The 27,742-nt window shown below is 35.5% G+C and overlaps 1 protein-coding gene across 6 annotated transcripts in view; it reads right to left on the reverse strand.

Annotated features, from left to right (window-relative positions):
- Window positions 1–52: 52 nt before the first annotated feature.
- Window positions 53–27,742, reverse strand: part of grip2a (glutamate receptor interacting protein 2a) — a 33,621-nt gene continuing 5,931 nt past the window's right edge. For 2 of the 6 annotated variants that reach the window (XM_043246371.1, XM_043246373.1), the window contains exons 2-24: window positions 27,312–27,389; window positions 25,756–25,891; window positions 22,863–23,008; window positions 21,891–21,977; window positions 21,223–21,298; window positions 18,948–19,093; window positions 18,238–18,385; window positions 17,384–17,538; window positions 14,298–14,420; window positions 13,553–13,723; window positions 10,770–10,956; window positions 9,549–9,694; window positions 9,347–9,427; window positions 9,009–9,072; window positions 8,764–8,909; window positions 7,889–8,033; window positions 5,792–5,931; window positions 5,466–5,657; window positions 4,444–4,594; window positions 2,800–2,920; window positions 1,522–1,689; window positions 1,295–1,441; window positions 53–1,072 (exon numbers count right to left, since the gene is read on the reverse strand). In XM_043246371.1, the coding sequence (XP_043102306.1) occupies window positions 881–1,072; window positions 1,295–1,441; window positions 1,522–1,689; window positions 2,800–2,920; window positions 4,444–4,594; window positions 5,466–5,657; window positions 5,792–5,931; window positions 7,889–8,033; window positions 8,764–8,909; window positions 9,009–9,072; window positions 9,347–9,427; window positions 9,549–9,694; window positions 10,770–10,956; window positions 13,553–13,723; window positions 14,298–14,420; window positions 17,384–17,538; window positions 18,238–18,385; window positions 18,948–19,093; window positions 21,223–21,298; window positions 21,891–21,977; window positions 22,863–23,008; window positions 25,756–25,891; window positions 27,312–27,389 (3,146 nt within the window). In that variant the 3' untranslated portion in view covers window positions 53–880. Of the gene's footprint in view, window positions 1,073–1,294; window positions 1,442–1,521; window positions 1,690–2,798; window positions 4,375–4,443; window positions 4,595–5,465; window positions 5,658–5,791; window positions 5,932–7,888; window positions 8,034–8,763; window positions 8,910–9,008; window positions 9,073–9,346; window positions 9,428–9,548; window positions 9,695–10,769; window positions 10,957–13,552; window positions 13,724–14,297; window positions 14,421–17,383; window positions 17,539–18,237; window positions 18,386–18,947; window positions 19,094–21,222; window positions 21,299–21,890; window positions 21,978–22,862; window positions 23,009–25,755; window positions 25,892–27,311; window positions 27,390–27,742 lie in introns of those variants that run through there. The other 4 variants (XM_043246372.1, XM_043246376.1, XM_043246375.1 and 1 more) reach the window with 4 other exon arrangements.

A 27,742-nucleotide genomic window follows, 5' to 3' on the forward strand; every position in this document is an offset into this window, starting at 1 on the left:
TCCCAGCATGCACCCGTCTTCAGTTTAAGCCTGTATTTCTTACCACAGACGCTCTAGTTTTCATCCTTTATTTTCTTTAAAAAAAGGAAATAATTTCTAACCCGAGAATATTAAAATGTACATCTTATTCGTAGCATTCTACATACGTAACATCCAGGAAAAGAAGTTTATACAGAGAATAGAGGATCGAGGGTGAACCATATACAGAAAAGGACCTGCTTTAAAAGTCACACTTAAAACAAGCTCCTTTGAAGGACTTGACTTAAAATCTGAATTTATTCCTGGTGTGCATCAGGACGTAAAATCCTTATAAAAGTCCTTATGGTAGACAAATGACATTACCGAACCGCATCACATGCACCTGAAACATTCACATCAAGACGTCAATCTCGAACAGAGAAATAAAAGATTACATTTTCATCGGAATATTTCAAAAATATTGATTTTGTCAAACTGTCATGGTTTTGATCTCAAAGATTTTCACCGACAAAAGATGGCTTGAAGTTTGTCTTTGTTTTGTAAAAGCCTACAGATCTGCCTCAACATCAAAGCGTTATTGCTGACAGCGGAAACCAAACGAGTGTCGTATTTATATCAGAAACAATAGTGGCGTGTATATAAAGATGAACTTGGCATGTTTCGTGTGACGAAGTGTTCAAACAAAACTCACGTGCCTGTGTGAGGGGTCAAATGAACTTGGAAGATGTGGCTAGTTTGGTGCGGGTTCATTTAAAAAGCAAGGGAAAAAAATAGTGAGTCCTAACTTGTGACAAATAAAAGTAAAAAACAATAAGTAATTCAATTTAAATACATAGTGCTAGGTGTTCATTGTGAGAATCATGTGTGTCAAAACAACTGAAAATTGCTCATTTTTTGGGAATCAGAGGTCAACTCTTCTTGGATTCGGTGCGGAAACCACGTACAGTTCAGGGTCCTGACAGTGTTTAGGTGGCCAAGCACGCGCCTGAGCGAGAGGGTTTCTGCTAATGACCAGCTGCAGATGCTCTCCGGCCTCTGTGATCAACGGCACAGCTAGACAACAGTCAAAATCCCGTGTCCGTGCATGGTTGACCTGTAAAAACAGCAGGTAAAAACAACTCGGTTTAGGAGCTTAATGCATGCTTCCGTTTAAATTATTATTTTTTTTATTTATCCTCCCGTTCTTCCCAAAGCTGTATTTATTTGATCAAAAATACAGTAAAAAGCAACATTGCAACAATAACTTTTCTGCTTGAAAATATATATTTTTTTAATTTTATTTAGGGTCACGAGGTCAGCTGGTGCAATGCTTCACCTGTAGAATACGGTCATACGGGCGCAACCCAGCTTGGTCCGCGGGGCCATCCGGGCGGATCATGTTCACATAAACACCCTTTTCCAGCAGACCGTCAGACACGCTGAACCCAAAATCCCGGCTGTCAGCATCTTTCTGTATACAGATCTGATCCAGAGGGAGAGAATGAAGATGAAGGTCTGTCGCTCATTCAGCATGATTTCAATTGCTGGGAGAGTGAACGTTACTTTATGAAGCTCTAAAGGCATGGATGGGCTGCTGTCCTTCATGTCCTCCTGTGCAGCGGTGTACTCTGAGGTCCTCTCTGGGCTCAGCGCGAGAGCTTTGGTCCGGCTTTCGTTCTGCTTCTCGCTGTCTTCTCCCAAACTCAGCGTGCTGCCTGACATTATAGTAGCCTAGAAAAGTAATAAAACGGTCCAGTACAATCCGCAGCACATTTGATTTGGAAAGATGTATTCCTATTTCAAACTGAAAAATGACTTTGTGCAATGTAAAAACTTTTGTTTTGCGATATATGGGAGTTTTAGCGAAATTGACGTGCTTCCATTAAGCATATTTTCAACTCAAGCAATTTGGAAACGTGGCTGAAGTCACATGATCCTTCAAAAATCCTCTAATTTGTTGATTACTTTGGTTAAAAATTGGTTAATTTACTTTAATAGTATACCTTGGACATTCTGCTAACAGTAAGTAGCTTTGCAACTACACGTCAACAAGCATTCATTAGAGCATCAGTAGACTTTATATCTTCTAACACTTTATTTTGATGGGTTCACAACATACTGACTATAAGAAATTTTGCAAGTATATATCAAATTATTGTACTAACCCTAAACCTACTGGAACGGTCTACTCAGAAATAGTACACATGTAGTTGCAAATGTATGAAAATTAGTTGACATGTAGTTACTTATAGTTATTAGAATGTCTAATGTGGACTATCAAAATAAAGTGTAACCAAAAATAGTTTTTCCTGGTAAAGATTTTGGTCGATAATGAATTCTGTCATAGTTTTTCTTTGTATGTAAAAATCCAAATTTTACCAAGTCACTTGGTAAATTTAAAAGTAATTACTTATTACTTTTTAGTTCGAATGACTTCTATTGTAAATATTTAGAATCTTGGTAAAGACTCATATTCAGATCAATCGATCACTCATATTTTGGAAAAGACTTTGGTTAAAAGCATCCTTACGGCAGAGATTTTGGTAAAAAAAAAAATATATATATATATATATATATATATATATATATATATATATATATATATATATATAATAAAAAAAAAAAAAAAAATAATAATAATAATAATAATAATAATATATATATATATATATATATATATATATATATATATATATATATATATATATATATATATATATATATATATATATATATAATTACTTCTGTATTATTTTGGTTAGGTTGGCCATTTCTACCATAATATAAAGTTAAAACATTTGATTTAAAGGACACAGAATGTGTGTAAAATTGTTGATTTACCTCAAGTTCCCGCAGGATTTCTGATTGGCCGCAGGTCTCTAGGTCCTGAAGAGCTTGTGACCAATAGTTCTCCTGAGCGTCTGTATTGTTGTGGTTGTGACAGCGTGCGGGACTGACAGATCTGTGTCAACGCAAAGCAACCTGGGTAATGTGAGGCCAGGTGTACCACTGGAAACGGAGCTCTCTCTCTCTCTCTCTCTTTATATAACTGTACTGTATGGCATGATTGAAAGTCACTGTACAAGATCCTTCTCAGCTATTAGCCAGCGGTTTAAAGAAAGAGAAACACACAGATGTGTCTGAAGAGGCCATGAACTAGTTCTGAGCGATAAAAGAACAAAATGATAAAAATGAGCGATTAAAAAAAAAAAAGCAGACAAGGGCGGATGGCAGCAAGCGGCCCACGGATGATTAGTAAGGCAGACGAGAGACAGAAAACCTGAGAAAAAATAGAAAAGAGAAGAGTAGGAAAACATACAGAGACTGGCTAACGGTTTCTGGGCTAGACTGAGCATCTTTGACAGGTGTTTAGCCACAGAAACCAAAACTGCTACAGAAAGTGTGTACACCAAAAACATACAAAAAAAAGCCATTGACTTTCCACTGAAATCAACAAAATTACATACAATTTATATGGATGACTCTACCACTGTAAAAAAAAAAAAAAATTCATGTGAAATTACAGTACATTCTCATTTAATTGCATTTTTTACTACTTGATCTTGCTTTAGTCACTTTTAGTTACTTTAGTTATATAATGTTTAATTAATCTAAAAACATTTATATACATATGAATAGAAACTAGCATTCAAAAATTTGGGGTCAGTAATTTTATTATTATTATTATTATTATTATTATTATACAAGCACAAATGAAATCGATCATTTATAATCTTACAACTAAACACTGCGCTTTTGAGCTTCACAGAATCCTGAAATTAAAAAAAAATAATAATAATAATAATAATAATAATGTGAAGCACAATTGTTTTAAAAATTGGTAATAAAAAGAAACGTTTCTTGAGCAGCAAATCAGCACATTAGATCGATTTCTGAAGGATCATGTGACACTGAAGACTGGTAACCATCTAAAGAATAAATTACATTTTAAAATATATTCAAATACACTAGAGTTTCATTAGAAAATCTCACCAACCCCAAACTACTGAATGGTAGTGTACATAATTTGTTAGGACAATAAAATAACCAAAAATTATGTCAATATGACAACATGCTTAGGTCACAGTTCACAACAAATTGCTAAATTATATTTTGCATAGAACAAGTTTTTATTTTTTTTTGTTTCAGCCTTAATTGTATAGTACAAGAAATAACACCATAAGGTCTTCAAATCATGTATCTTTGAAATATGACCTGAGCAGATTCACCTGCATGCTTCCTTTCAAAGTGCACATACATGGAAAATAATAACTGGCCGACTCAGAGAAAGAATAACAGCCACATGATTGAGTGATAGCAAGCAAACAAGCTGAAATGTTCTTACGCACAAGTGTCCTTCTCATAACGAAATCAGCTGTTATGCTTCTTTAACCTTCTAGTTCCTGTCTAGTATCTCTGAGATAAAAAAAGATCAAGTACTGTACCAACAGAATCAACAAGCTGTGTCCCTAAGCTAACTCTCACCCAGAGTATGTCCAGTCCTCCTCGCCCAGCCTCCCATCATACATTGCAGGATGGTGGGCGTGTCTTCTGGAGATCAGGGGGCTCCTGTGATTGGTCTGTCTCCAGTCATTGGGATGAAGAGTGAAATCAGACGCCCTATGAATATAGACACCTGAAAATATAGGTTTAAACACTGAGATTAGATTTACATGGAAGATAAGAACACAGTGTTTTGTATTTATGGATCTTTTTTGTCATTTTGGAGCTTGACAGCATCTAGTTAGTGTATAGAAAAGTTATTATATGTATTATTATATATGGCTGTCGGATACTTCTATAATTTACTGTTGCTGGCAAACGGTTTATTCATCGGCAAAGAATTAAAATTTTTTTTTTTTTTTTACAAAATTACAATTAATGTGGAAAGAAAAACAAACAGTAAAATTAAAAATACCAGAGAAAATTGTAATTTCCTGTACGTAAAAAAAGATTGTAAAGAAATTGAAGTATTATAGTTTCTAATAATAAAAAAATATAAAAATAATAATAATACATTGAATCATTTACTCATGAATTATGAGTAAAATAATTAAAAGTATTATCTATTTATCCGGCATTTTATTCCAAATATGAGATATAAAATACAAAATAAATAATTAAGCACATAATACATGTAGCATCAAAAAATATAAAGTATATCTATCTATCATTTTATTCTTTATATACAATTTTTAAAATTCATAATGAATAATTAAAAGCACATATTAAATTTAGTGTACCTAAAATCATCATCAAAAAACAGCTTAGTTCAGTATACGGTTTTACATTTTTTTTGGGACCTGGCAACCCTGGCTGTCTCTTAAAATTTTCAGAGGCTCCTTTGTTGACCTCAGTAAGAGAAAACTTTTTGGACAAATCCCAATCCAGGCGCAGCCATCTTATTCGCCCACTTGATTAATGTCGAAATGAGTCCATTAACCCTCGCTGGCCTTATGTTCCTTCCCTTGTTAACATTCAATTACGTTTGTCATCATCTTCCTCACCTTGACTTCCATATCCAGCATCTAGGGCCGAACTATCCCACGAGTCCATGGCTGAATCCAGACTGGGCGGTGTGGTCAGGCGATGAAGTTCAGAGTATTTTCCTCTCCTGAGAGAATCCGAGCGATCGTCTTCCATGTCGCTCACGCACGAAGCCGTCCTGGACGGGCTGCCCCTGTCCGACTCCAAAAGTGCTGGAAAAGACAGATGTGGGTCAGGAGGACAAGCGCCGATGCATTATTCATCAAGATGCTTTTCCTAGTGGATTGTATGTCGGAACTGTTTGCATGCACCTCTCCAAAACACAGGTCTAAATTCTGACACTTACGTTCGGATCGCTTCTTGATCTTCAGTGTAACCGTGTCTCCAGCGGTCTGCAGCAGATGGATGGCCTCGCTCAGAGGTTTTCCTTTGAGACTCATGTTATTGATGGCCAAAACACGGTCACCGATATGAAGAGCACCAGTCCTTTACACACAAAATCTCATGTGAAAGTCTGGTTAACAGTTTTCCACACTGCCCAGCAGATATGAGACGTGAGCCTGCTGCTCAAGAGGTCTAACAGGGATAACTGCAGTCTGGAGAAATGGTCAGCCAATCAGAAACCTTACGTAATTCCTGGAAGAACCTATCGGCGTTAATGAGTAAATACATAAACATTACGATAGCTTATTAAGATTTTAAATGTATCCCATGCTGTGTCTTTTTCATGAGACAAAACAATGACCTCAATTGCATACCGATGCGCGTTTTGTGCAACCTATGTTTTTAGGTCATTTGCAAAGCCACAGACATTGGCCATTTCCTCATGAACGCAAGTATAAATTAATTTGTGGTATCCGTGTTGAGTTAATGTATGGTGATAACATCAACGGCAATATTATGTTTAAATGTCAATTTGATATGTACGTCAAAAGGTTGCTTTATGTGTTTATTTTACTATTTTATCGTTGTTCTGCTGCTTTTTTTTTTATTTGAAAATGTGACCAAAAATTTTAAAATAATTACAGAAGACATGAGAAAGAGAGAAAAACAAACAACTATAACAAAAAAGAAATATATTCTACTGAAACTAAAGAGAAATATATAAACATATAGAATGCGTAATGCAAGCATACTCCACAGCCTTTCAATATATGAAAGCTAAAAAATATGAATAAAATAAATGCGTTAATACTACTACTGGTACTAATTATAATACCCAGTTTTGACAAATATAGCCATTTCTTACAAAATATGCATTGCGCACAGTTTTACTGTAGTTTGAATTATATTTTTGTGCATTTTATATTTTGAATCGTATTTTTACGCTTGTGCAGAAGACTGCATTCTGTTTCCATCATGGTTGAAGTCACTCTGGACGGTTTGTGTAAAAATGTCAATATTGATGAGTGTTTCAGGTTTTGAAAAAAAAATCTTGATTGAAATGCAATGCAATGCAATCAATATTAATGGCAGATACAGTCAAGTGTACAAGTCTTTCACATACAAGTAGTTCATGTTCAAAATTACCATTTGAATTTGTGAGAAAAATTACACCAGTTTTATTATTATTTTTTAAATGTCTAAACAATTAGTGGTTGACTTTCAGTGTGCCTGGTGCTAATACGTCTCTGCTTAACACTTTTTGCAAGCAAGTATAAAAATATGATAGTAATGGTTGCTTGTTTGAAGCGGGCTAATACAGATGTTGGTGCACACTCCTATTTGAAGGCTCAGGATAAATTTTAAGCCTTTTATAAATTTAAAGTCACGACATTTAGCACTTTATGAAGCTCTCTCTCTTTTTAAAGGTCACTTTCACAACAAAAAATACAGAAGACTTGCCTCAGATAAAAAGGCAAAAATAGCGAGTTAAACTTTTTAAAAGGATGTTAAACTACTCATTCAATGATCTACGTTAAGCTACGCTTACAGTGCTATAGACCCAGAGATCGACTGAATGGGTTCCAAAGTGGTAAAAAAAATCAACTTATTAACTCTAGGGGAGTTGGAAAATTAGCCTATTTCCAAAAAAAAGTGTTCCTTTGAAAATAATACATGCATTTCCTTTGTGATTCATTATTCTGATTAAGGGTGTGCAGTAATTAGACCTTCACAAACAGGCTGTGGATGTGATGACGTCAATAACCCACGGCCATTCAAGTAATATTTTTAACATTATTGCTTTTTTTAGAGGTGGGTTTTGAGAATTATGCCGAACCCATGTTGAATATTGAATTATTATTTAACAGACAAAAGTGTTCAATAGCGTTTAAAAACACAGTCTGCCTTTGTGATACGGGAAATTTTCTGGACAACCTTTTGACACGGCCGTCGCTCCAGGCCGCAGCTACCCCCGTCAGATGTCAGATGACGCGTGTTATTATGAAACATGCAGGTTTGAGTGCGTATTGTTCATGAGGTGCTGAGTGTGTGTGTGCACCTGTGTGCGAGGCCGTTGCGGGTCAGGCTGGAGATCAGGATGGGATTGAAGGGCTCTTCAGTGCCTGAAATTGTGATTCCAAGAGGACCTCCGTGTCTCTTGAGCTCTACCGTGAATATGACTGAACCAGACGACTCCAATTCATCTGCAATAAACAATGCACAAGTTGAAATGAGGTCAAATAAACAATGCAAAAGGACTTTAACATATTTAAAAGTGTTATTTTATAATGTATTATTTTAAAATTATAATTAAAATTAAGAGTATATTTATTAGATTTAAATTTTATATTTTCAGTTCTCTTTTTTAATTTTGCTTTATTTTATTTTATTCAGTTTTAGTTATAGCTAACTTTTAAGTTTAACTTTTTTATATTTAAATATATTATGTAGTTTTTGTTCAGATTCATTTGAATTTACAAAAAAAAAAAAGTTTATCAAAAATAACAATTACCACCTGTATTGTTTTTAGGATATAAATGCTTTTCAAATATATAAACTGCAGATAAAATATATCTTCAAGGAAAGCATAGAATGAATTAAAACAATAAGAAAACAAAAAACTAAATGAAATTATATATGCAAGTGCATTTGAATACATTTGTTTTTATTGAATGATTGAAACGATTTATGTATATTATCGCTATCTATAGTATAATTAAAGTTTTTAATACACTAAGGTGAATAAAATAATTTAACATAACTTCTTCCATCTATGTTACATTTAGTTTAAACAAATTAAAAATAAAAAAAGCTTCCATTTTCTAGCACTTGATTTTACTCATTTAGGTCTTTGAATACTTGACTACAAAATGAACCCCAGTACAAATGAGAACCAGCATTTTTTAAAGACTACACACACAAAAACTCGCTCACCCAGGTTGTCTTCATCTTTCTGAATCCTCAGTTTGACCATTCCCTCGGCCTGCTGGAGGACCATCATGGCTTCTTCCATCCCGCAGTTATCCAGCCGAACATTATCAATAGCCAGCAGACGATCACCTGGCTCCAGGGTTCCTATTCTATTAGAAAAGTCCATTTCATATTCAGTTTCATCAGTTTTTATTGCTAAAGAAGATTAATCAAACGAATTGGTTTGATGTGTTGTATTGATGCTTTACCTGTGTGCAATGCTCCCTCTCTGTATCTCAGAGATTATCAAGGGTTTTCCTGGCTTCTTGCTCGCTGAAATTTTTATATTACATTACACATATATATATGTATATATATATGCATGTATGTGTGTATATATATGCATGTATGTGTGTATATATATATATATATATATATATATATATATATATATATATATATATATATATATATATATATATATGTATGTATGTGTATATATATATATATATATATAGTGCGTAAAATGCATGGATGCATTCAATTAAATGTAGACGTTTTAAATTGAATTCTAGGTCAACAGCGCCCCCCTTTGGTCATTACTCACCACTGATCGTGATGCCCAGCTCCACTCCACGTCTCTTGGGCAATTTAACCTGAAATGTGCCGCTGCTGGGGATGACTGATTCTGGAAAACACACGGGGGAAAAATACATAAAAAAATCTGTGACTGACATGTGATTATGTGTTTAATCACATTTAAAATCTGCTCGAATCGCTGATCTTTGATTGAAATGACGTTTTTGTACCTGCTACATCAAACTCCACCTCCAGTGTGATTTTATTGGCCAGCGCTGCATCTCGAAGCAGCTGATTGGCCTCCTCCAGTGTTCCTTCTTCGGTGGGAATTCCATTAATAGAAAGAATTCGGTCTCCAACTTGTAACACCCCACACCTGGAACACAAATACACACGAAACACATTCAGATAAACACTGACACATTCACACACAACAATACAGTAACAATACATCTGGAACAAGACAAAAGAAGTAAAAAAATATAGATTTTTACTTGTTACATTATCATTTAAACAAATGTACAGTACTGTTTGAAAGGTTAGTTTTGATGAAAGCTTATTTACACCACTTGACGAAAGAATAAAAAAAAAAAGGTAATTGTAACTTCTCACAATTCAGATTTTCTGAAAGTAAGTCATGATGCAGAATTGAAAAAAAAAAAAAAAAACCTAACCTTTATTTTAATTTTTATATCAATTTGTGTTTCTGCCACAGAATAGAAAACAAAGGTAATTGTGAGGAAAAAAAACTTGTAATTTTGAGTTACAGTTGTCAATTACGGCAAATAATTAAAATATTGAATGAATACATAAAATTATGAAAACAAAATGTATGTTAAATAGAACAGATCATTCCAAAAATTAAATAAAAAAAAATTATGCTCAGGGCTGCATTTGTTCGATGAACATATAGTAAAAACATTACAGTTGTGTTTACAGCAATGTTTATATTTTAATACATTTCAAAATGTAATTTCATATTTAAAGTGCATTTTCAGTTGCCTTTACTATGACTACAATTATCAGTGTAAAAAAACATTGTGCTGCTATCGATCCTTTTCCTAGAATTCCTTGATGAACAAAATTCAAAAGAACAGCATTTCTCTGAACTCTAACTATCCAATGCATGGAACTGATTAAAATATCTTTGGCTTTATATCTGGTTGCAGGTTTGTATTTTGACAAAGGCTTCAGGTTTGAAAAGCTGGGACTGAATAATAGTAACAGGACAGTAAACTCTACAATCCTGAAGCAAAGCAGTCACGGAGCGATCTTTGTAATGGGTCAGATCAGTATCTCAGCTTTCTCTCATGCTGTAAGGCTCGTGTGTGTGTGTGTGCGTGTGTACGCCCGTTCATACATCTCTCCACAGGCTCTAAACATACAAGACAATGACTTCAGCATGCATCACGTCTGCGGCGTGACAGCTCGGAGCAGCGGCGCCCTCTCACCTTTCAGCAGGTGTGTCAGGCTCTATAAAGCGGACACAGGCAGGCGCTGACAGCGGCTCAGTAGCAAACACTCCTCCCTGTAACTGCAGGCCAAACCCAGTAAGAGGATCTCCTCTCAGAACCACCTCGCTGGTCTCTATATGCACCACCTGACCACCGGCGCCCACCGTACTCGACGCCAGAGACACTTAGAGAGATTAAATAAACAAACAGAAATTGACATGCAGCAATGCAAACTGAAACATAAAACTCTTAGGCCCGGTTTCACAGACAGGCCTTAGCCTAAACCAGCATTAGGCCATACTTCAATTAGGACATTTAAGTAATTTTTATAAACGTACCCAGTGCAGGTTTGTTTATATATATATATATATATATATATATATATATATATATATATATATACACAGTATAGACCAAAAGTTTGGACACTTTCTCATTCAAAGAGTTTTCTTTATTTTCATGACTATGAAAATTGTAGATTCACACTGAAGGCATCAAAACTATAAATTAACACATGTGGAATTGTATACATAAAAAAGAGTGAAACAACTGAAAATATGTCTATATTCTAGGTTCTTCAAAGTAGCCACCTTTTGCTTTGATCACTGCTTTGCACACTCTTGGCTTTCTCTTGATGAGCTTCAAGAGGTAGTCACCTGAAATGGTCTTCACTTCACAGTTGTGTCCTGTCAGGTTTAATAAGTGGGATTTCTTGCCTTATAAATGGGGTTGGGACCATCAGTTGTGTTGTGCAGAAGTCAGGTGGATACCCAGCTGATAGTCCCACTGAATACACTGTTAGCTGCTTTTTTCTTGCCATAATACAAATTCTAAGTAAAGAAAAACGAGTGGCCATCATTACTTTAAGAAATGAAGGTCAGTCAGTCAGAAAAATTGGGAAAACTTTGAAAGTGTCCCCAAGTGCAGTCACAAAAACCATCAAGCGCTACAAAGAAACTGGCTCACATGCAGACCGCCCCAGGAAAGGAAGACCAGGAGTCACCTCTACTGTGGAGGATAAGTTCATCCGAGTCACCAGCCTCAGAAATCACAGGTTAACAGCAGCTCAGATTAGAGACCAGGTCAATGCTACACAGAGTTCTAGCAGCAGACACATCTCTAGAACAACTGTTAAGAGGAGACTGTGTGAATCATGCCTTCATGGTAGAATATCTGCTAGGAAACCACTGCTAAGGACAGGCAACAAGCAGAAGAGACTTGTTTGGGCTAAAGAACACAAGGAATGGACGTTAGACCAGTGGAAATCTAATGTCCAAATTTGAGATCTTTGGTTCCAACCTCTGTGTCTTTGTGCGACGCAGAAAAGTTGAACGGATGGACTCTATATGCCTGGTTCCCACCGTGAAGCATGGAGGAGGAGGTGTGATGGTGTGGGGGTGCTTTGCTGGTGACATGGGGATTTATTCAAAATTGAAGGCATACTGAACCAGCATGGCTACCTCAGCATCTTGCAGCAGCATGCTATTCCATCCGGTTTGCGTTTAGTTAGACCATCATTTAATTTTTAACAGGACAATGACCCCAAAAACACGTCCAGGTTGTGTAAGGGCTATTTGACCAAGAAGGAGAGTGATGGGGTGCTGCGCCAGATGACCTGGCCTCCACAGTCACCGGACCTGAACCCAATCGATATGGTTTGGGGTGAGCTGGACCGCAGAGTGAAGGCAAAAGGGCCAACAAGTGCTAAGCATCTCTGGGAACTCCTTCAAGACTGTTGGAAGACCATTTCAGGTGACTACCTCTTGAAGCTCATCAAGAGAAAGCCAAGAGTGTGCAAAGCAGTAATCAAAGCAAAAGGTGGCTACTTTGAAGAACCTAGAATATAGACATATTTTCAGTTGTTTCACTCTTTTTTGTTATGTATACAATTCCACATGTGTTAATTTATAGTTTTGATGCCTTCAGTGTGAATCTACAATTTTCATAGTCATGAAAATAAAGAAAACTCTTTGAATGAGAAAGTGTCCAAACTTTTGGTCTATACTGTATATATATATATAATTTAGGTGTTAATACTGTATATCTGTATTAATACTGTAAGTCTATTGGTTAGTTTGCTGATTTTTTTTTGTATTGGATACCATTGAGTATTTTTAATTTCAAATTATTTTTCTTTTTACAACTTACTATTATTTTTAAATTCTACTACTATTTTTGTTTTTAAATTCTGCAATTAAAGAAATTTTCTGCAATTATTTCCCCCCCAAGTAATATATATTTCAATAGCAGTGTTAATACAGAAAACATATGCAATGCGATCGACACATGGTAAATTTATATTTAAGAAAGAAAAAAAAAAGGAAAATGGGAAAAGCTGGATTCAAGCCCTTTCCTAAACCGTTTTTATTACATCTAATAGTTAGACCGTAACAAAAGTTATAGCTATCTGAAGTTGGCTGATGGCTATGATTTTTAGGAACGGAGTGAGACGGGTTTAATGAGAGCTGCATCATTTACGTTTACAACTTACGTTGCTCTGACGAGGACAGTTTTCCGTTTGTTTATCACAGCCATAGTCTCTGAACGTTTAAACGCTTCTTGTTTGTTTAGATAGCATAAATAGTATGTAGCGTAATAGTGAAACGGTCCATTCTAACATTGTTTTACTGACATTGAGCATGGAAATGGCATTTGACCTATTTTTGGAATTTCCTGAAAACATCCCAGCTCAGTTTTCCCTGACCGCATTACATATGGTCTGTTTTGCTGACACAAGGCCATGATGAGAGACAAATGCACATGCGTGTAAATGCGCTCACAGGAGCTCTTGTGGTCTCTTCTCCTTTGTCTCCTCTTGGTGACGGTGCAGCGGGGGCTGGATGGGTAGGAGGGCAGGGTGCTGCTGGGATAGGTGTTGGGGTACGCCGACTGGGTGCCGCAGTTGTAACTGTGAAAGCCTGATGTGTTTGCAGAGATGCCAGACGTCACAGCTGGAGGAGAGAGATTTGAGATTGAAATCACCATGTGCATTTGACGTGTGATTACACTGGAATGGAATACTAGCATATTGTTAGTATGATAGTTTATTTAGCTATACGTAGGTTTAATCCTTTTGTACAAGACTGTAAAACGGTTTTGAAACATCATGGATTGTATAAAGTGGAATGCTAATAAACATGTTGCTTAATTTTTGTTTGGAAAATATAGAAACAGAATAAAGAAAATTAAAAGGAAAAACAAAAATGAGTCAGAAAAATGTAACTGTAAAAATAAGTAAATTAAAATGAAAATTATTAGTATGACAAATTAATTAAGGAAAGAAATTAAATGGAAAAAGTCACTACATAAAATGAAAATAAATTAATGTATATGCATATTAAATTTAATGCAAAATAAAAGTATGACTAGTATATTAGCATGCCTTTGTGAGCATACAAAAAAAAAAAAAAAAAAAAAAAGTGTCATCCTTTCCCAGTACAATTTAATTTAAAACAATTAAAAAATAGTTTGCAGTTAAAAATTTGGTTTGTGATTGTACGAGCAGTCCATTCTGAACACACTCACATCGGTGTGAGGGTGTAGGGGTGGTGTGACTCCAGGCCGAGGGTGTTTTTTGGAAAGGTGGAGGAGCGCAGCTGTAGTTCTCACTAGAGTCCCACTGACGCTGAGTACTCCTCTGGACACGTACTGCAGGGAAAACACAGACACACACAAAACGGGCCGTAAATGGGTTATCTCTTATGTTACAGCACTCGGGCTGATATACGCCCGTAGAAAGATCTGACTGGACTGATCCACGCTGCTTCACTGATCATTGACATTCACAGGAGACGCCGCTCATAGGCATGCGTTTCACGCAGCTCTTTTATTCCCTCCATTCCCTTTGCCTTCTCTTACATTTCCGGGCCAGCTCTAGTAAGGCTGCCAGCAGATGAGAAACCATCTTAAAACTCTCTCTTCGCTCACGATTAGTAACAAACGCTCTGCGAAACAGATAGAGGACATTGTTTTGGATTGTGACAGAAACAGATCCTTCTGACACTAAGCAGCTGTGTCACTAACGATGCTTAATTAAGCATGCATGGTGTCACGCTCGTTAGGAAGAGTCACGCCCATCAGACCAGCTGTTTAGACAGAGACAAATCTGCACTTCAAAGAGATCCTCTGCATCGCTTTTCTTTGTATTACTCTTTCATTTCTTTTCAATGCTAAATATACTAAGATGACAATAAAGACGGGAAACAGAAAAATAATGTCTTGTTTTTAAGAGGCACTGGAAAAACTTTTTAAGCAGCCAAAGCTAATCTGCTTAAAACAAACTTAAACTTTCTTTTTATTCATTCCTTTGCCTTTCCAGTACTTATCTGAACAGTTCCCGTTTGTAGGCTGCTTTGGAAAAAAGGGTCTGCAAACACTAAATGTAATGTTAATGTTTAGCTGAACATTAATAAAAAATTAAATTAAACAAATTATTGTGCAAAAATGTCTTAACTCTTCAAAGTATGATGATTCAAAAAATAATTGATAGATCACAGTTAAAATTAATTACATAGAGGATTTAAAAAAATTGAAAATGCATTAAACAGAAGTGTCAACTCTGTTGTAAACATTAATAAAAACTATTCAAAATAATTTAGCTATTTTAAATATTTATTTTTAAATTAATACTGCCAAACGATTATTCGCATCCAAAATGCAAGTTTTTGTTTATGTGTGTATATGTGTATACTCTGTATATTTATTGTGTATATATATAAACACACACACACACACGCATGTATATTTAAGAAAAATATGTAACATTTCTATATTAAATATATTTAAATATTATATAAATTATATTAATACAATATAAATATTTTAAAAAATATAAATATTTTCAAAATATATGCTGTATGTGTGTTTCTTTATGTATACATAATAAATATAAACAGTACATACACATATATCATGTAAACAAAAACAAAAAATTGCACATAAAATGATAATATTATTAAATACAATTATAACAACAGGCCAGAGTAACAGCATATTACCATGACGCACATACTATTTATGCAGTATGCCTCATACATACTGAATTTTTTGTTTGCTTGGGATTATGCAGATGATGTACTATGTGAGTCAAAATGTTCTGTGGCCCACAGAGCACCCCAAGATGAAAATACATCCCATGTTATGAAATTAACCTTTGTGAATAAACCAGAAGAAATCTGTTTCCTGACACATTATTAGATCAGATGGCCAGCAAATATTTTGTATTTCTAAAATAGTGCACATTCATTTCCAGGGCGATACCTGAGCACCACCTGCTGATTTAAACATGCAAAGCAGCGAAAGGTCATGTGACACTGAAGACCAAAATATGATGGCCACTGAAAATTCATCAAATCTAATTTTAGAATATATTACTTTAAATTATAAAAACATGTCACTGTTTCTACTGCATTTTTAGGTAAATAAATACAGCTTTGTTGAGGTTCTTTCTGTACATTCAGTGTATAATCTGTGTGAGTGTGTGTGTGTGTGTGTGTGTGTGTGTGTGTGTGACTCCACACATGAGATTATTCTCTGACAGATGAGCTGAGCTAAAGAGGATGCAGGTGTTCAAATCACTTTATAACGGCTGTGCGCCTGTTCATATCACATTTCTTGAAAACCCAATGATACAGTCAGAATGTGGTTTTCTAGTAACGTACTAAAGCCAGAGTGAAGGCTCTGAGCTCATGGTGTGTGTGTGTGTGTGTGCTTGGACTTATTTCTGTAGGGTAGGGGAAGTCTTGCCTGCAGTGTTCTGCATATTAAGAATGACTCATGATACTTGTAAGAAAGTGGCCCAAAGCTGGACGCCGACAACCACTACAAACCAGCACTGGCATGAATAAAGGTCAAAGAGAGACAGAAAGAGAGAAGAGGAGGAGAGAAGAAGATAGGAAATAATCCAGTAAGGACGCAAGTGTAAAGCAGCAGCTGTGAACTGAATTTATATAGTAAATGTGGAGCACAAACACAAATAGCATATGAAATTAAAATATAGCTTTGATGCTCTTTTTGTACTAATGCCGGTGGATGTGAAATCTGCCTGGATAAATGCATTAGCTCGCTGCTTTCTGTGCAGTATGCAATAAATAGCTTACTGCTTTTACAGTATAAAAAATAGCATACAAAATGAAACGTTTCTAACTGCATGCTACTTTTTTTTCTCCACGTGAACTCACTATGACGGTTTAGAAATGTATATAGTTTAGCAAATATAAATATATAAATAGCCTGAAATAGTATGTCAAATAACTGCTACATTTTTTTATTCAAAAAGTGGTATCCAGGTAAATAAATCAATCAATTAATAAATAATATTTGAACATAGTGTAATAAAAGTACTGTATGTGAAATACTATGGCAAAAAAAAAAAAAACTACTTTATGGTACCTTTTTAATCAGGAAGTGGTCTTGGCACATTTTGGCAAAATGTGTGCATTGTATTGATTTTCATAATATGTCTAGTCTGCACAGAAACAGTATGTTAAGAGTAGGGTAGTATGCTATTACAAACACAGGAAGAGTTGCTGGTGAATGTATTCTACTAGACATGTCTAGATTATCTAAAGAAGTCACTGTGGGTCTGTCTTGAGCTGTATGTGTCTGCAGACCTGTGTCATGTGAGCAGTGTTGAGAGGGCAGGATCTCTAGTTTGGTGAGCTCTGAGGAGCTGGACAGGAGCTGCTGAGCCTCCATCAGAGAGCAATGCTCTGTGCTCATGCCATCTATAGCCAGGAGAATATCTCCCACATGCAAAGCACCACATCTGAGGAAAAGAGGGAAAGACAGAAAGAGAGTGACAGAGAGAACGGTGGTAACAAGGTGAGAAAGTCAAGAAACGGAGAGAAAACAGTCACAATAAATGAAAAGGGACAGAGAGAGAAGAGGATTTCTAAATATGTTTCATTTTAAAAAATGACGTGAGAATACTTATTTCATGCAAATTAAATGAAATAATCAAGTTTTTATTGCACGTGAATCTAACGCTAATTGTGTGGAGCGTACTTTACAATCACAAGGCGATGTAAACAAAAATAAAATAAAGTTTTGTCGTCCCCAGAGAGCAAGGGAGTGACGGGAGGTATGACGCATAAATAATATCATATTATATTTATTTATTAAATAGGAACAATTAAAAGTAACATATGTGCAATATCCAGTAAAATTTTAAATGTATATAATTTAATGTTAGCTATTTTATTTATACAACATTTATTTACAATTATAAATATTATTGATTTATGTAGCTGTCAGTATATTTTGAAACCAACAAGCTGCCAACAATTGTTAAAATATCAACTAACTGTCAAAAAAAAAAGATAGAATAATCTGCTTGTTTAATAAATCGAACTATCGCTCTTTGTAAAATTACTGCATTGCATCAGGTATAACTATAATTATTTAAAATTAAATTCATGAATGTATTAGTGCATGTGATTCTGTTGTGTGTAGGACAAGTGCTCACCTGTCTGCAACACTAGCTGGCTTGATTTTCTGGACTGTAATGACCTGTTTGTTTCTGTAGAGGGAGGTAGTGAGACTGAGTCCCAGCACTGAACCTGCGGAGCGGGCGATGTCCACCTGCAGCGGCCCAGACGATTTCTGGACCGAGTCTGACATGAAACCAAACAGGAACCAGAGAGAGGTTATCATATTATAAGTGTTAAAAACAGTTTGTGCTGCTTAACGTTGTTGTGCGAACTGATGCGCTTAAATTTTGATTTAATTATCTGAAATAGAAGCTCTTTGAATAAAGATTCATTTCTTTTAAAACAAACAAACAAAAGCTTATGAACAGTATAAAAGAAAATGATAGGGTCTCTTATAATTCATGCTTTAAATGTAACGTTCGCGTCAGCTCCAATCATTTGCCCTTTAAAAAAAGACTTCATATTGACATCCAGCCAGGTTTGGGACATCTGCTGAGATCTCTTACAAAAAAAAAAAACCTACAAGAGACACATTGGGTCTTTTTGAGATGCAGGAAGCTTTAATCTCATTGTCATGCAGAGGAAAAGAGAGAGATCTCATTGGTGCTTCGCCTTTCCTGTGGGAATCTAGAGGGAAGTGGAATATGTTTGTACTCTAATTAAGGCCACAGGAGAGTATATGTGCATACAAGCAAACTCGAGTGTGTGTGTCTGCGTGCACGTGCGCATCTGTGTGCCTGCTCACCCATGACCATGATGTCGTACTCGATGAGGAAGAAAGCCTCCTGGCTGCTCTGCATGATCAGGGTCAGAGCGTCAGCATGTTTCTGTCTGTTCACAGCAACACCGTTCACGCTCAACACACGGTCGCCCGCTCGCAGGGTTCCCTCTCTGACAGACGGAGAAACACGGAGAGACGTACGGAAACATAAAAAGACAGCGACTGAGATGAGAGGTGAACGCAGACGCGAATGCTAAAATAAAACAGCCCCACCAGGATTTCATGATTTTTTTGTAAAGATCAAAATGACTTATTTTCTGTAATATCCAGAATTTCTTGGAAATTGGTTTGTTGTGATAATTAGAATACCACATGTACCGTGTTTATGACACCAAAAAAGCTCGTCCGAATCTTTAAACAAGTTTTTTGTTATTAAAAATAAGAGAGAAAAAAAAAGAAGCAAATTATAAACAGCAGAAAAAAGATGAACGCGTGTAGGTTTCATATTCTGGTACAGAACATTCACCCTGAAGATGAATTTTGTTTCTTCATCTGAACAGATTTGTAGCAATTTATCATCAAATCATTTGCTCATCTATGAATGCTCTGCAGTGAATGGGTGCCGTCAGAATTAAAGTTTAAACAGACATCACAACGATTAACCTCTTGTAAAGTGTATTTGTAACAAATACATCACCGTTACATGAAACAAACAAATATATCATTGTTAGAATATGGTCTAAAACGCAAGGAGCAGGTGCACTTAGGGCACGTCTAAATCCACTTTTCTAATTTAATGGCAGAAAAAAGAGTTGCCGTGCACGAGCATGATCTAAAAGGATTGTCCTTATTCTTTTAATGAGTAATGTGTGTGTTTTGAGCATAATGTGCAATGAACCAATCAGAGTCTCATTTATCATTCCCTTCAATAGCCTGTTGCGCTTGTGTCGTGGTGTTTTCACTATTTACGAGAAGGAATTAATAGAGGAACGAGGAAACAGATCACTCTGATACTGCCTACCTAATTCTGATACAAGCAATGATTATCCACTATGACATGCAGGCATTTTTATATTTATTTAGCCTACACAATAATAATATCTTGCATTTTTAAGTTGCTGTGCTTCTCGGTGTGTGTAATAAGCGGAGTGTATGTGCGTTGTGGCCCAACTTACGCGCTATAACGCACTCTTTAAATAACAACAAAAAAAATACTGCGCCATTGACTTTAGACCCAGTTTTAGTTAGTCTATTTCAGTTCTCTCCTGATTCCGACAAGCTGACCTTTTCACTGGAGAAAGCAATGGATAGAAGACTCATATTTTAGTTGATGGCAACAGTTTAAAGTTAAAATGCCTTAATCACGGACTTGATTATTACAAACCAGGTTTTTTCACTTCAAAGGACATTAATTGATGGACTGGAATGTTGTGGATTACTTGTGGATTATTGTCATGTTTTTATCACTTGTTAGGACTCTCCTTCCGACGGCACCCATTCACTGCAAATGATTCACTGGTGAGCAAGCGATGTAATAGATTTCTCCAAATCTCTTCCCAAGAAGAAAACAGCTCATCTACATCTTGGATGGCCTGAGGAAGCTACAGATTTCCTTTTTGGGTGAACTATCCATTACATAACTCTCTATAACGTCAAGCAATTTAGTCACATTTTTTATTTTCTCATTAACAGACATTGCTTTATCAAACTTATGTGCCGATAACGTTTAAAACTACACAATTATTATACATTATATAAATGTGTCATTTTGCTAAAAACTGGCGATGCCAATATAAGTGGTGTTTTAAATAAATAGTACGCATTGTGGATGTGTAGTTGCTGATCTAATTCACATTAAAGCAAGTTGAAACAGGAAGCATTCATATGCATGTGTTTCGCCTGCTCTCGTGTGTGTGTGTGTGTGTGTGTGTGTGTGTGCTTCAGGCTGCGTTCTACCCTTCTCACTCATTTTAATGTCATCAGCCTATGCTTCGGTTAACATGTGTGCCTCCAGAACCAGCTTACAGGGTTCAACGATCACACACACAACATACAGAATGCTCTCATAATCTACACTAAATACATAACATTTCATACACAGGAAAAAAAAAACACTATTACGGCAATATAAACTCAAATAACCTACCAAATGCATGCAGATGATGTGACGCACAGAGAGCTTCACGATGATTCAGACATTCAGCTAATTAATAAACAGAGATGCTCTAAAGGGCTTTGTGTGTGTCTCTCTCTCACACACACACACACACACAAATGATTTGAGTCATCGTGGTCTCACCTGTCTGCGGGTCCGCCAGGCCTGACGTAGGTCACTACTAGAGGTCGAGCCTTATGCCAGTCTTCATGAAAGCCCCCTGAAAGCATGTGAAACACACACCTGACATGCCAACTCGATTGCCTTTAGCCATAAAATGCAGCTGAACACAAACACACATGCACGCACACACACCTTCTGACCTTGAGAGTAACATAACACAAATGGTTTAAAATAAATTTTCTCTTTTCCCTCAGTTTTGTATAAAAAAAGTAAAATATGCACAGTGCTGAAATTGTATTTAAAGGATTTCCAAACTGTACCATTTTAAAACAAAAATATTTTCTTTAAGTATCCTTTTTAAGTTAATTCTTCAATATTCTCATTTTGCAACACAGTTACATGTTCACAGGTTTTCCTTTGACATGCACGTAAACAAATAAAATATGTAATTTATTTAGTAATCTTTTGAATTTTTTGTTCGATTAAAATAAGTATTCCGTGCAGTTGCCTCATAAGCCTGGTTTGGGATATTCTTTGTGAAATAATAATAATAAAAAAAATACAGCTAGTTTGATTTCAGTTACTGATGCATTTTCCTCAGTTTATGGTCATAACCTCATTTCAAGTTAAAAGCGCATGTGATATTCGTGATTATTTTTATTATTATTAGAGTGTCTGTGGTTCAGTACCTCTCAGAACGAAGCCGAAGCTGTTCCCTTCCTTTTCCAAGCACACTTCGATAGTTTTAGAGATGACGCTGCAGGGATTGCTGGGAGCTAAGAGCGCAGAGAACAGCTTGTGTTAATGTCACAGGAGGATGAGATACAGACCGATGAAAAGACTTACATCTTAAATTCTGTTGCGGTACTATTGTACCATGATCGGCATTGTCAGTTATTTAAGATACACTGTTGTACTAAATGATTTTTGAGAGGTTAGCAAGGTTTAAAAAATACATAATAAACAAAAATAAAAAATATTTGTAACAGTCTTCCACATTTATAATAATAAATACTTCTTTATTAGAAAGTCAACATATTAGAATAATTTCTGAAGAATCATGTCACACCGTAGACTGAAGTAATGATGCTAAAAATTCAGTTTTGATCACAGGAATTAATTCAATTTTAACATATTTTCAGGTAGAAAATGGTTGTTCGAATTGTAATAACATTTTACGTTATTACTGTTTTTACGGTATTTTTGATTAAATAAATGCATAATCGGTAAGAATAAGAGACTTCTTTTAAAAACACTTCTAAAATGAAAATTCTGTCATTAAAGCAATATAATTAACAGAATTAAGGTTCAGATGCAAGGACATATGGCATAAACACAATAGTCCATGTGACATCAGTCTTTCAATCGTAATTTTACAGCTACGAGAAAACCCTTCTGTACGCAAAGAAAACAGAAATAACAACTTTATTGCACAATTCATCTCTAATTACATTGCTGTCTATGAAGGCTCAGAGAGCTCTCGAAAAAAGTTCTTAATTGAAAAAGTCTGGAATATTAATAGGATTTTGAATAACAAGAGGGTGAGTAATTAATGACAGAATTTTCATTTTGGGGTGAACTATCCCTTCAACAATCTTTCCACACCAAACGCTCCTTCCACAGGAGACTGGAGTGAATGTAAACGTGTTTTATGTCCGTACCGAATGGAGGCAGCTCATACTCCACCTCCAGCACCACACGCTCTCCGATGTTCTTTAGCATGCTGATGATCTCATCATGTCTGAGTTTGGACAGGTTTATCCCGTTCACTGATTTTATATAGTCCCCGACATTGAGCTGGTCGCTCCTGCCACACAGAAGAACACGGAGAATTGAATAATGCCATGATCAATTTTGGTAAAACGCATAGTAGATTCTGAAGTTTGTGATTAATATGTTTGGACAACAATTGTACAGAAAGATGTGTTTTATTAATGTGTTTTTGTTTCCGAAACCATATTTTTCCCTTCTAAATCCCCATTTTTAGTAACAGCAGAGCATGGCACAAGAATTGCTTAAATTCTCAGGGAATGTATATATATATATATATATATATATATATATATATATATATATATATATATATATATATATATATATATATATATATATACACATTTTAAATACATTCATACAAGCCAGTATCTACATTTTAAAAGTAAATGAATCAGGTCATAATTACAGCATGCATCCTACCTTTAATTCTATTTCAAATAAATGCTGTTCTTTTGAACTGAATTTTTTAAGAATCCTATAAAATATATGCACCACTTTGGAATAGGGAACACTTTGGAACACTTGTTCACTATTAAATACAGCTTTTGCATCAATAAATTCCTAGTTTGCTGTTTATTAACAGTTAGTAAGGTAGTTTAGGTCCTGGGTAGAACTGGGGGTGTAGAATAGGGCATTAATATGTGCTTAATTAGGAAATTGCTGATATTCTAGTAATATGCAAGTAGTTAGGAAACTGTTAAATCATTTTGTTACCAGAATTTATCATGGTTTCCACATAAATGTTAAACTGTTTTCAACATTGATAATATTAACAGATGTTTTCTACGCAACAAATCAGCATATTAGAGGGATTTCTGTAGGATCATGTGACTGGAATACTAATGCTGAAAATTCAGCTTTGCGCAAAAGGAATAAATCACAATTCAAATTACACTCAAATAGAAAATTTATACAGTTTGTACTGCATTTTTGAGCAAATAAATGAATAAATCTTCAAAAACACACAAAACTGAACTGCAGTGTATGGTAATCCCAAATCCTAAAAACAAGATTACTTCCATATAATACGGAGCGCTGATATGAAGACTGCACGATCATCAACATCCTGCGTCTGCTGCAGAAAAGTGTGTGTTTGTGTTGTGCGGCAGGTACGTTGCGGCGCGTGAGTGTACATATGTGTGATGTTAGCAGAGCTGACTCCTCATGAGCTGTTGTAGAAGCTAATTTAAGCCGCCGCTGTCACCCGGCGCTAGGATTTTGCCTGTAAGCACCGCATTAACTTAGACAACGGCACACGCTCGGAACCGACACAATGACGACACACAAAATAGTTAATTTATACATGAGCACACAACCGAAGGCAAAACGAACCACCCAAACATCATTTTGTGATTCTGCCTAATTATGCAGTGGAGTTAAACTGCATTAACACGCATAATAATTACACACTAGCACGTCTGCACTAGAGCTTCGGAAACTGGGGGAAAAAAAAACAGACAACCAAAAAAAAGCTGTGAACTTAAATGCAGGGTCACAAGTTTAAATCACCTGGCTGCAAACAAACATTTGCAACTCTGCTTTCAGTAACATGCACATCAATCCTGCGCTGCCTACAGGTCAGCAAAACCATTCAACTAAAATCTTCCTTGTGTGTGTGTGTGTGTGACAGAGAGAGAGCGGTCACGTTAGGCCTGCGTCAGCCTGTCACACTAGAGGCTGATGTGATGGAGCAGCCCACATCCTGAGGTCTCTCTCTCACACACACACACACACACACACATACACACAAGCAGCCCAGATCCTGAGGTTAAAGAGCTGTGTGAGTAAACATGGTGCACCGCACACGCTAAAAGAGGGCTATTTTAACATCACTGAAATACTATTATAATTTTTTATTTTATTTTAGGTTTTTTACATTTTGCTAGAATTTTTATTACCATATTTTCTGGAAAGTAAGTGTTTACATACTATAATAGATCTTATTCATATTTTAAATGAATGAATGTCTTATTTCTCCACTTTTGGTAAAAATTTTGTAAATTTGTCATTTTATTAGAGCATTTTCTGGAAAATAATTTGCACACACTACTCTAGTGTTATTTTAGTACTGATGAAATACTATTGGAGTTTTCCTGAATATTTTTTACGTTTTAGTTTTATATTTTTCATTCATTTTTATTTTTATTTTAGTTGTAATTTTTGTTATTGTTATATTGTTCTGAAACCCCCACCTGGTATATATATATATATATATATATATATATATATATATATATATATATATATATATATATATATATACATACACACACACACAATATAAACATGTATTTTAGTTTCATAAAAATCCTTTAAATTTACTGTTGTCAAAATTTATTCATTAGAATTCATTAGACATTCATTACAAATAAAACTCACCATAAATGACTCATACTCAAATTTATTTAATGTGAAACCATTAGCATGTGGCTTTTTTGTTTTTTATTTATTTTAATACATTCAATTTAATACATGGTTCCACAGACCAGTCTTAAACCTAGTCCTAGACTAAAATGTATATCTGAGCTGTTTCAACTTAAACAGACTCAGCTTAAAACATGTCACTGACTGTTTTTTGTCTTAAGATGCACATCATAATTTATTCTATGGAATTTTTATAAAAATTACTTAAATGTCAGTTGAATTATAACATGATCCTGGGCCATGAAGTTAAAAAAACTAAAAAGAGTAAAAAAGTAAAAAGAGCACCAAGCAATAAAATGTACTACTGGGAGATGAGTCACTGATCAGCATGCGTGTGTCTCATCCGTTTCTCACCGGATCGCGAGACCTCCTGGTCTCAGGTTTGACACTCTTGGCTTGCCATCCTTGTCACAACCTCCGGAGATTGTGAGTCCGAGACTGGTGCCCTCTTTTTTAATCAGTTCCACCGTCGTCACACCTCTCTGCTCGTCTGTGCGGAAGCACAAACACACAATAACCACACAAGCACCAGCACACAGACCTTCACAGCAGGTACCTCACCGCCGTTCTCCGGGGATCATGTGTAGCCATGCATTGCGACATGGAAGTCAGATTTATTTAACCATTTCCTGAAGGACAGATGGTTAGTACTGCAGTCTGGTTTTATGGCATACTGTGTGTAATAAGTGTATTTTATGGAAACATACAAGGATGATGTACAAAAACAAACATTTAAAAAATTGTTAAATATATCACTTCTGTTTGTTATTTTATTATGGTTTATTTTCCACTTATGACGGTTATGAGGACACTATTAATTAGTATATTTTTATCAGTATGATCAAACGTAGAAAAAATGATGTGATTCGCTTTTATGATGTAGCAGCTGAAGTCTAAAGTATATGCTTATTACTGCTGTTTAATCTCTACAGCATCTGATGGTGAGTGTCAGTGTGGTGGATCACTAGAGACAAATGAGCTGACATGATTCTTCATAAGCCCAATGGATAAAAAGAAAAGAACAGAAAAAGCGACTGAGGGTTCATAGCAGCAGTCTGAAGAAATCAAATATCAGCTTTATCACAGACAAACAGTCTCTTTACCTTAAGGTACTAGACATGTATGTGTGCTGCGACTGGCAGAACGACTTCTAAAGAGACTCTATACAGAGCAAATGTAGTCTAGCAGTGGCATGTGGAGCATAAAAGGTTCGTTAAAGGAACACTCCACTTTTTATGTTTTTACTCATTCTCAAGTTGAGTTTTACTGTTTTGGAATCCATTCAGCTGATCTCCGGGTCTGACGATAGCACTTTTAGCATAGCTTAGCATAGATCACTGAATCCAATTAGACCGGTAGCATTGCGTTTCGATAAAACAGTTTCGATATTTTATTTAATATCTATTCAAAACTTGACTCTTCTGTAGTTATATTTTGTACTTAGATCGGAGAAAAAAAAATAGCAGTTTTCTAGGCCGATATGATTAGGAACTATACTCCCATTCCGGCGTAATAATCAAGGAGGTCGGAATGGAAGCATAGTTCCTAATCATATCGGAACAGAAAAATCGCAATTTAATTTTTTCGCTGGTTTTAGTACATGACATAACTACAGAAGAGTCAGGTTTTAAACAAGAAAAATATCAAAACTCTTTTTTGAACGCGATGCTACTGGTCTAATCAGATTCAGTGATCTATGCTAAGCTATGCTAAAAGTGCTTCAGCCAGAGATCGGCTGAATAGATTCCAAAACATCCGAAAATAATTAAACATGATTCCAAACCCGTTTCTATTAAGATGCAAATTAATCTGCATCTTGGGATTGCCTGAGGGTGAGTAAATGTTCATTTTTGCGTCAAAAATTGTGTTTTTTGCAGGTTTGATTTCTGTTGGATTACATGAACACTTACCAGCTAAGCTGCTCCTTTTGTTGAGGCCGCTGCTGTCACTTGCAGCATCCTTGCTTCCCTTCGTGTACGGGACATCTTCTGAAACATATAACATGAGAAAACAAATTATGTAATATATAATATATATTATTGATAATACGTTACAATTTTACAAGTTACAGGCTTGGTCTGATTGCTTTTGATAATATTTTATAACTGAATTCAACCAAACAAAAAGATCTTTACTTTCATAAAGACTTATTTGAGGGAACCAGTGTATTTATGGAATGCAGCAAACACTGTTTATGATACAACAGTAAAACACAACACAAATGAATGCATTTAATGTGATAAGTAATACATAAATTAAACAGTTATGAATCAGGTAAGACTTCTGTAATGTCACTATTTAAAATGTTAAATAGACAGTAACCAGATTAATATATTTATCC

Source organism: Puntigrus tetrazona, chromosome 8, assembly GCF_018831695.1.
Source record: "Puntigrus tetrazona isolate hp1 chromosome 8, ASM1883169v1, whole genome shotgun sequence".
Taxonomy (NCBI): Eukaryota; Metazoa; Chordata; class Actinopteri; order Cypriniformes; family Cyprinidae; genus Puntigrus; species Puntigrus tetrazona.